We start from the raw sequence: 10,346 nt of genomic DNA on the forward strand, positions 1-10,346 counted from the left end.
CCGCACTTAGTGGTTATCCACTCCTTGTCTGTGCTCCTGTTCGGCTGAGACGATGTCTTTCGCTGGCTGGAGCATTAACTGCCTTTGAACAAGGAACTAAACAAGGCTGTCTCGCTGCGCCAGTGCGGGGGGCCACGGAGTTTGCAGTAACAGTGGCTGAGAGCCGGACGCAAAATCTCCCGGAACCAAAAGCGGGCGGCGAGGATTCGGTCCGCCAGGGTTCGGGGAGGCACCAGCACCATGGGCGGCGCGCGGCTCCGCCCTCCACCCGCCCGCCTCCACAGTTAATAGTCCAGAGTCGGCGTGTGGATAGTGTGGCTCTTTCTGGAAGAGAGGAGAGAGCAGCGTCCTGCCCTCGACTTGAGCAATGCTGAGAAACTGCGCTATGCGCCTGCGCACTCTGCGGCCGGGAGCAGCTAGGGTGAGTCCCGGGACGCTTGCTTTCGTGGGGCGAGAAGGGGAGACAGCCCGACCGAGACTAAGCTAACACCTGCCCCTGGCTGTGACGGGGCTCATGAGCTCTTCTGCCCTGAGATTCGAATCGGGAGGAGCAGGAAGGGAAAGTGACTCAAGGTTGAACTAGGTCTGCAGGGATGGGAGAGCCACTACTACGACTGAGATAATAAGAAAGGATAAGCAAGGTCACCCAGAAAACTGTGAAAGAGCCATTACTGACCCCTGGAGAAGACCATTTATCCTTAGCAGGGATCTAATCCTGATAGACTCTGATTCGTTATAACCAATTCAGGAAGAGGTAAACTTCTGATTGTCAGATAATTACTTCCTCTCTAGCCCGTTTTCATCATCTTAGAGGATGTTATGAGACTAAATGCAAGGGAAGCATTTAGCATACCTGGAATGTAAATCTTAAATGTTGCCTGCCCATATTTTTACCCCTGCTTTGTTCTATTGATGTAGTCAATACTTGTTGAGCTCCAACTCACGCCCGCATTTGTGTCCGTGTGTACTGAAAATGTATATCAACAGTAAGAGCTGTCTCTATCAAAGAAATTGCTCTTGGACTGGCTCGATAGAGTTAGCCCAAACTGTCTAATGGGAGCCTGTTAATTTAAAGACTATCAAATATGTCAGGTGTGATTGACCACTGATGATAGGTCGTATTATAGTTAGATAAGGGGAAAAAACGTTCCGCCCAAGAAATTTACGGGTTTAATTTGGGAGAATGGGATCAGTTTGCCAAATCAAATGTTTGTATACTATGTGTTGTAATAAAGAACGACAGCTGACAGGGAACAGCTCTGTATTGAGAAATGAAAAGGAACTTTGGTTATTAGGGGATTGGCATCTCTCTCAAGCTATTGCAGCTTCCTGCTAGACAATAAGAGGGCTGGAGGCCCTGGGTGATGGACACAGACACACACAATTTTAAAATAATGATGAATGTTGATGTATTGACATCAGTCAGGTACCATCTTGCCGATTAGAAAAGAAAATGATTCGTGCTGGTCTTACAACAACAAAAATTAGTTTAATTACATGTTGGAGCCTGGCAGCCTGTGCTGAGCTGAGAACATTTCAGCATTAGTATTTGCAGGCCTTTTTTTTTTTTTTTTTTCATCATGCTGCTTTCGATTCAGTAACGTATCTTAAAAGGAGGCATAAAAAGTCATAACTTAATTTACAAGTACAAGTCCAGCTTCCATAAATGTATAACTAAAGATCAAGCATGACCTTTCCCCTGCTGAGAACAAAGGGTAATGATTATCCCTTCAACTTGTCCTTCATTCATAGCCTTGTGCTATGAATTTACAAGTTCATTCACCGCAAGTAGCGCTTAGATCTCGCCTCTTTGAACTGAAAGTTGAATTCCTTTTATTTCCCACAACACTGTGGTTGGTGTCCAGAAGGTAGCTCGGCATGGCTCCAACTGAAATTGGTAGCTTCACTCCCATTCTTGACCATCTGCACGTTCACACTAGCAAGCATCTTTTACTTCTAACCTTGCCATCCACACCACAAGTCTGGAATCATCCAAGACGCCTCTGCTCCCTCTTTCCTGGGGTTAATAACTCCCATTTCCCTGCGTTCTAGCACTGAGTGTCACGTCAACCTTCTCTTCTTGTTCCTCTGGACCTAGTTCGGCTCTGGGCTATAGCTGGCCCAGACTGTTATCAGTCTTTGCTACTTTTGCTTTTTCCTCACTATTTTAACTCATCCTTTGCACTTGGTGAAACTTTGTGAAAACCAATGCTGTTACTTTGCTGAAGGCTCATTATGGGAATTGAGCATTTCAACAGTAAATGGGAAGAACTTGGAGGAAGAACTTGCATCAATATTCTACCACAGTTGTATTTAGAGTAAGAAATAATGGGTGGAGCTTGTCTGTCTTTCCCAGACTATCTAGGCTGGGTTCTGAAGGGATTACCTGATCAAAGCGGCATAGAAAATAGTTGCTTATCCTGAGCTACAGGAAAATGTTGTCTCTGTTTTTATCCTCAATGCTCTAGTACCACAAAATCAGGACTTCCTTTTTATCTCTGACAAAGGGTTTGGTTGTTCTTCTGTTTGCATTTATGTATTTGTGAGTGGAACTTTGTGGGCAACTTTTCCTTCTCTCCTCCCAGCATACAAGTTTCAAGGATCCAGCTGGAGTTGTGAGACCTGGTGCAAGCTTTACCCTATACCCACCGAGCCATCTCACCAACCCAGTTTGGTGGTGGTGTTTTCATAGAGTACTTGAGACAGGGTCCCTCTGTTCTTCCTATTGAACCAGGATTGGAGTCAGCCCGGGCATCAGCAGAAGCTGATTCTCCCATCAGTGAGCGCAGCATAGTGTCAGGGGTGTGGCCCAAGTGACACATACAGCAATCAGGATGGTGACTACAAGTAGAACTCCGCATGGTAGATACCTTCTGTGATCATAACTGTTGTGAGGTTTCTGCAGCAGCTTTCCTGTCTGCTATCTGGGAACATTTGAGTATGCTCCTCCATAGATCACACCCTGTCTTACCAGTCCTCCAACCTTCTAGTTGTCAACTGGAATAGTGGCAATGCTCAGTGCTCCAGAGAAGTATCATGGTTGAAAATCGTAGTTACCATGACACCAACCTTTCTTCTCCCAGCTTCCTCTTGTCCCTCTTGTATTCTTTTTTTTTTTAATTTTTAATATTTTTTTATTACGTATTTTCCTCAATTACATTTCCAATGCTATCCCAAAAGTCCCCCATACCCCCCCCCACTTCCCTACCCACCCATTCCCATTCTTTTGGCCCTGGCATTCCCCTGTATTGGGGCATATAAAGTTTGCAAGTCCAATGGGCCTCTCTTTCCAGTGATGGCCGACTAGGCCATCTTTCGATACATATGCAGCTAGAGACAAGAGCTCCGGGGTACTGGTTAGTTCATCATGTTGTTCCCCCTATAGGGTTGCATATCCCTTTAACTCCTTGTATTCTTTATTGTAATTAATTGTCATTTATTTCTACAGTGCCATTCATACACCAGGGACTGGCTATAGTATTTACCTTATTCCTTCATTGCTTTATGGAAGTTGTCCCCAAGTTCTGCCTTACGATCTCATAATTCTCACTGAGTTACCCAAGTGCCTCCAAGGAAAACCCTCATTTGCAATCTTAGACATTACCACTCTCTTTCCTATTGTGGCCAAATCTGATCACATCACTCCCTGCTTAAATAATCTGAGAGTGCTGCAGATAGAATTCAAACTAGTTAGCGTAGCATTGAGGCTTTGCCTACACCTCTATATACTTCTGCACTTCTCTTTTTTCTATTACTAAATTATTTTATTTATTTATATCCCAAATGTTGCCCCCTCTCCTGGTCCCCCCCTCACAGAGTTCTTACCCCAACCCCTTCAACTCTGAGGGGTTGCCCCGCTCTGGGCATCTCCCATCCCTGAGGCATCAAGTCTCTACACAATTAAGCACATCCTCTTCCACTGAGGCCAGACAAGGCAGTCCTCTGCTACATATGTACCAGAAGCCTCTGACCAGCCCATGTAAGCTCTTTAATTAGAGGCTTAGTGTCTGGGAGCTCCCAGGGGTCCAGGTTAGTTGACACTGTTGGTCTTCTGAGACCTGGAATGGAGGAGGTTCCCAGGGCTCTGTTCCTTCTCTTACACTTTGACATTGCCTAGCTTCTTTTAGACTTTAATTTCATCTGTAAAATGGGAACAGTTGTTAGTTCCTATTGCATAGAGTATAATAAAACCCTTCAAAACTATTTCATGCCTCCTTGCATTTTTATAGATTCGTTTCAGGTTTTGTTTATGTTTGTTGGTTTTGGTTTTATATACACTACTCTTTCCAGATGGCTACTTTCTGTTTGTCAGTATTTATGTCAAAGATCCAAATACTAAAACAATACTATCCCTTGTGTTCCAGCTTCCTATGTGTGCCTCACCTGTATACTTTTGATAATATCAATCCATCTCTCTGTGTCTGGTGACTGGTTCACCTGGGCCTAATGCTATCCCCACCAGTAACTAGCTGGGAGAAGTTAGGCAAATCACTGACCCTTTGTCATGCTCCTTTTCTGTGAAGGTGTGTGGGACAAATGAGCTCTTAGGAACTTGCAGAAAGTATGAAGTACTACACATTTCCTGTTCCCTGTTTTCTTGTCTGTCTTCTAGAGGTTATTTTCTTCTGAGAAAGTCATTCCTAAGGACTATGCTCTCCCTAACCCCAGCTGGACTAAGGACCTCAGACTCCTTTTTGATCAGTTCATGAAGAAATGTGAAGATGGCTCCTGGAAACGCATGCCTTCACACAGACAAAACCCTACTCGAGCTATTCAAGAGTTCCAAACCCTTTTTGTTGGTAAGAATAATGCATAGATTATTTCCCATAAATAATATTTGAATATCAGTGTAAAGTGTTGTTGCAGACTGAAGCACTGATTATTACTTAATGGGAAGTTAGAGCTAGATATGGTAGATCTTCCATGTGTGTAATCCCTCTCAGTAGGGTGAGGCAGGGAGATCCTGAGCTCAAGGTCAGCCCGGCCACATAGCAAGTTCAAAACCATGGACTACATAGCAAGGCCCCCTTTCTGAATGGGGAGGAAGGATAAAAGGGGGTGGGAAGCAGAGCAAGGAAAGACTGAAGGGTAAGGAAAGAAGAAAGAAGGGAAATGGAGAGCAGGTTAGAGAGAAAGGAAAGAGACTAAATAAATAAACTGGGGACCGTAGAACCAGACCAGAAATCTCGCTAAATTTTGTGAATTATGAGAGAATAGAAAGCACACTGTCAAAAATGAGATGATCCATGTAGGGTAAAAGGGCCAAAAGAAAAGTACCCTATACTTGACACTGGCTGCCCACCCCACCCCACCCCCACCTCCAGCCCAAAACCAGGGCCAAGAAACAGAATCCTACCAATCAACAAGCTTGCCACAGAACCCTGCCAATCCATGAGCAAAAAAAAAAAAAAAAAAAATCCCTGAGCTCACCCCAAGCTTAGGACTTGAAATCCTACCAGCTCTCACCCTGGAAATTTCCACCCTAGGAAGTGCCACCACCCCAAGAAACCTCATGTAAACCCTGGCTTCTGTTCAGTTCCCTGCAGCTTCTCGGAATTACCCACTGGGCTTTTCCCTTACAATAAATTCCTTCTGTGAGGTTTGTTGTGCAGTATGACTTTGTGGTATTCCTTGGCTCCTGACTACCAGGGTACCTCTTGAAGCAGAGCTGTTACACTTGCATTGGGGAAACCTTCCCCACAGCCAGAGCAGAGCTGTAACACTCCTGTAGGTGAAGCCTTTCTCTTCAGAACTGCAACACTTACAGTCCCAAGCTGGCATCTTGAAGCTGACATCACCAATTTCTTTTCTCTTTATCTCAGAATCTGGCTCCATCCCTCTGAGAAGGTCAGAACACTTGAATCACCCTCTGTCTTAGTTGGAGTTACTGTTGCTGTAATGAAACACCATAACTAAAAGCAAGTTGAGGAGGAAAGGGTTTCTTTGGCTTACATTTGCATGTTTCATTTCATCTATAAAGGAAGTGAGGAAAGGAACTTAACCCAGGCAGGAACCTGGAGGCAAGAGCTGATATAGAGACCATGAAAGGGTTGCTACTTCCTGGCTTGCTCCCCATGGCTTGCTCAGCCTGCTTTTTTATAGAACCCAGGATCGTCATCCCAGGGTTGGCACCATCCAAGATGGGATGTGCCCTCCCTCACTGGTCACTAATTAAGAAGATTCCCTACAGTCAGATCTTACTGAAGCATGTTCTCAATTGAGGCTCCCTCCTCTTTGATGACTCTAGCTTGTGTCAAGTTCACATAAACTAGCCAGCACACCCTCTAATCTCTCAGACTTTAAGCCCAATGACAACCTACGTCATACTCAACACTCAGAAATTACACTTCCTGACATTCTGAGTTTGTTTGTTTGCTTTTTAACATATTTTGTGTCATATTTTGGTTGGTTTGTTTGATGGATTCTCTGAAGTTAATGACTTCAAAATAGCCCTTAGTGTTTCCTGACAGTCTGTCCCCTGTTTTCCTGGTCTATTGACCCTCCTACTCTTCTTTTTATTCACACTTCTAATTCTTTCCTGGTCTCACTCTCAGCAGGTCTTGCTTTCTATTTCACTCCATGAAAATGAAAGCCAACAGAAGAGCATTTCCAAGCTCTCAACACCTCTTGTCCCCTCCTCCCTATACCTAAGCTTGCTTCTGCCCTGCAAGAATGAACTGACCATGAATGACTTGTGCACTGTGTTCCCTTCCCTTGGACTGCTCTGGACATTCCTCCCTGCCACACCTCGTCAGCAACAGACCTTCCAGAATGCATTACTCTTCCTAGTCTCTCAGGAACTTTCCAGAACACCGACATCATCGGTTGCACCAATTTCTCAGGACACCATATTCTTTTTTAATTTAACTTTTTATTGCTTCTTTGTGAATTTCACAACATGCATACCAGTCCCACTCATTTCCCTGTCCTCTCATACCTGCCTCTACCACCCACACAAAAGGAAAAAAAAATCTCATTGTATCACAGTGCATCCCACAGTATACCCTTTTGTCCCCACAGCTTTCCTTGCAAATGGCCATTTCAATGAGTCATTGGTCTGGTTCAAGGCCTCTGACTTCTGCTACACTATCAATATTGGATCCTCACTTTTCTTGGATGTCCTGTTGTTGCCCTGTGTCATGGAGATCCTGCAGCTTTGGATCTGCAGGATTGGCCTCTTCACATGCTCCAACAGTTTATCAATGAGGTAGATGTTAGAGTGGGCCAACTCAAAAGCCCTGGATCTCGACCTGGATGGTAGCTGAGCCAACTCTCCAGCACCCACAGCACCTGAGAAAGCCTTTCAGCCTTGCCCCACCTAACTCATCCAATGATGCAGCCAGCAAGGGGCAAGCTAGCTCTCCTGCTATAGTGCCATTGAGAGTAGCTCACCCTTGCCCACACCAGCAAGGTCAGCTCTATTGCACTGCCCAGGGGAGATATAGTGCCTGCTTTCCCAAGTGCTACAAGGAACAAGGCTAGCTCTTTAGTTCTCATAACCCCTGGGGCCAACTCATCTGTCTTAGTCAGGGTTTGTATTCCTGCACAAAACATCATGACCAAGAAGCAACTTGAGGAGGAAAGGGTTTATTCAGTTTAGTCTTCCCCATTGCCGTTCATCACCAAAAGAAATCAAGATAGGAACTCACACAGGGCAGGAACTTGGAGGCAGGAGCTGAGGCAGAGGCTGTAGAGGGGTGCTGCTTACTAGATTGCTTCCCCAGGCTTGCCCAACTTGCTTTCTTATAGAACTCAGGACCACCAGTCCAGCGACAGCACCACCCACAATGGGCTGGACTCTCCCCTCCTTAATCACTAATTGAGAAAATGCATCTCATAGAGGCACTTCCTCAAGGGAGGCTCCTTCCTCTGTGATAACTCCAGTTTGTGTCAAGTTGACACACAAAACCAGCTAGTATATCATCTATTTATTGTAGGGGGTGATTAGGGTTAGGGTTATTCAGGGTCAGGGTTACTCAGGGGTTAGGGTTGGGGGTGGACATCTCTCCTTTGCCCACACCACCCCACCCCAAGGAAGACAAGTGGCAGGGCCAGCTTTCCCATGCTCATGCCCTAGGGCCTGCTTACCACAAACCCCCACAAGCAGGGTGAGCTCTGCAGTAAGTACACTGTATTCTTTATCGTTGTAATTCTATTTGGTCTTATGGTCTTAGGAGCCGTTCAAAAGCGGGTCATTTCTCAAGTTAATCATTAGAACTTAGTGCCCTGGCTTGCTTTCTGTTGGTATAAACACCATGACTAAAAGCAACTTTAGGAGAAATGGGTTTATTTCATGTTTACTGCTTTAAAAAGCAGTCATAAAGGGAAGCAATAACGAAGCAGAAGCCACAGAGGAAGGCTGCTTTCTGACTTACTCCATGTGGCTTTTCAGCCCATTTTCTTATATCACCCAGGACCCAGAGATGCCACCACCCACAGTGGGCTGGGCCCTCCCAAATCAATCAATATTCATGAAAATGTCCCTCCAGCTTGACTTTGGGCAGTATGATGGAGGCAGTCCCTCAGTTGTGGCTCCCTCTTCCCAAATGACTTTAGCTTGTGTCGAATTGACAAAAATACCAACCATCGCTGGGCAGTGGTGGCACACCTTTAATCCCAGCACTTGGGAGGCAGAGGCAGGCAGATTTCTGAGTTTGAGGCCAGCCTGGTCTACAGAGTGAGTTCCCAGACAGCCAGGGCTACACAGAGAAACCCTGTCTCAGAAAACCAAAAATTAAATTAAATTTAATTTTAAAAAACCAACCACCACACTTAGTTTTACACATGCTTGGAATTCAGGTTCTACACAGCATAGAAAAAGTACTTTCCCATTCCATGTCTCTGTGTCCTCATGACTGAAGGGATAAATGAAACACACGTCAAATTACTTTAACATGAATAGTTGGTCATTTTCAGGTTTCTGTTTAGATTCTTCAGTTTAAAGCCAAGAATTATCAAAGGAAGAGAAGAACTTTTAAGTAACTAACATTAAATTTTACCTATTAATTTATTTAAAGGTAAATTTTAATGCTATGAATGGTAGAAGATGTCTATAGTTACAATACTCAGGAGACACAGACAGGAGGATGAGAGTTTGAAACCATCCTGGACTACATAGACCTAGTTCTACTGAAACCAACCCCTGCCCCATTCCACCAGATTCTTTTTTTTAGAGGAGGTGACTAGTGTGCACAGAGCCTTGGGTCTGATCCCTAGCACTATAAAAATGGTATTTTTTTTTTCGTTAAAATTATTCTGACTTCACGCAGTTCATTGAATGCCCTTAACCTGGTAGAACCTGGCTTCTACCTGGTCAGCTTTACTGAAATGATGTAGGCATGGAAGCCACTACTGGTCTACGTAACAATTTTGGAGGCCATTGTTCATTTTCTGGTGTAAAGTTGGCCCTCACCTCTTGTATTCCATCTGAGCCCTCCTCCCACCTGTAGTCATGTGCTTCAGTGTGCCAGTCTTCTGCTGTTGCTCTACTGCCCTCAGCATTAGCCAGTCTTGGGCTTTAACCCAAATGTAACACCCCTGGGAATCTTGACAAAAGAGCATTTACAAAAGATTCTGCCTCAGTTAAACAGGGGTAGAACCTGAAGCTCAAATTCTCTTAACACATTTGTTCTACTTATTTTTTCATTTTTATGAGATCCCTCACAGTTTGATATTCTTGACCAGAAATGTTGAACTCTTAAGCTGATTTCAGGAGCCCGTATGGTTCTAACCCAAATACAGCAATGTATTGTACTGAACTACCTATGTTTCTGATTCAGGATAGCAGATTATAATCACATCCACATTCACGTGGCATCTGTTCTGGTACAGCCTGTCCCATCCCCATGCTCTACTGCTCTGATTTAATGGTTCCTTTTCATCTCTGAGTAGTTTCGCTCCAGGTATATGTGTTTTTAAAACAGTCTATTATTTAAATGTGTCTGTTTTCGAAGTGCTGTAGCAAGTGGATGGGTATTTTGTTGGTATTAGGTTATTCATTCTTGTTAAAGTCCATTTAAAATAGACTGACGCCAAGAAAAGTTTCTGACTGTACCTCACAATTTTGCTCAGTTTACTATTAGCATTTATATACCATATTCAGTAATTCCTATGTGTGCGTAGGTACTATGCTTTCTTTTTCATTCTGTCCATGTATGTTTGCATGTGTGTTTACATGTATGTTAAGCTGCTTCACGTGTATGTTTACATGTTTGTTTTGGTTGGTTGGTTTTGGGTTTTGGTAGTGTACTGGCTATTTTTGTGTCAACTTGACACAGCTGGAGTTATCACAGAGAAAGGAGCTTCAGTTGAGGAAATGCCTCCATGAGATCCAACTGTAAGGCATT

The 10,346-nt window shown here is 44.2% G+C and overlaps 1 protein-coding gene across 1 annotated transcript in view; it reads left to right on the plus strand.

Annotated features, from left to right (window-relative positions):
- Positions 1–240: 240 nt before the first annotated feature.
- The window catches only part of Them4 (thioesterase superfamily member 4), a 24,172-nt gene continuing 14,066 nt past the window's right edge, over positions 241–10,346 (plus strand). The window contains exons 1-3 of the mRNA XM_029475538.1: positions 241–421; positions 4,613–4,799; positions 5,823–5,847. Of these exons, the coding sequence (XP_029331398.1) occupies positions 368–421; positions 4,613–4,799; positions 5,823–5,847 (266 nt within the window). The 5' untranslated portion in view covers positions 241–367. The remainder of the gene's footprint in view (positions 422–4,612; positions 4,800–5,822; positions 5,848–10,346) is intronic.

The sequence above is a fragment of the Mus caroli genome, chromosome 3, assembly GCF_900094665.2.
Source record: "Mus caroli chromosome 3, CAROLI_EIJ_v1.1, whole genome shotgun sequence".
Lineage (NCBI taxonomy): Eukaryota > Metazoa > Chordata > Mammalia > Rodentia > Muridae > Mus > Mus caroli.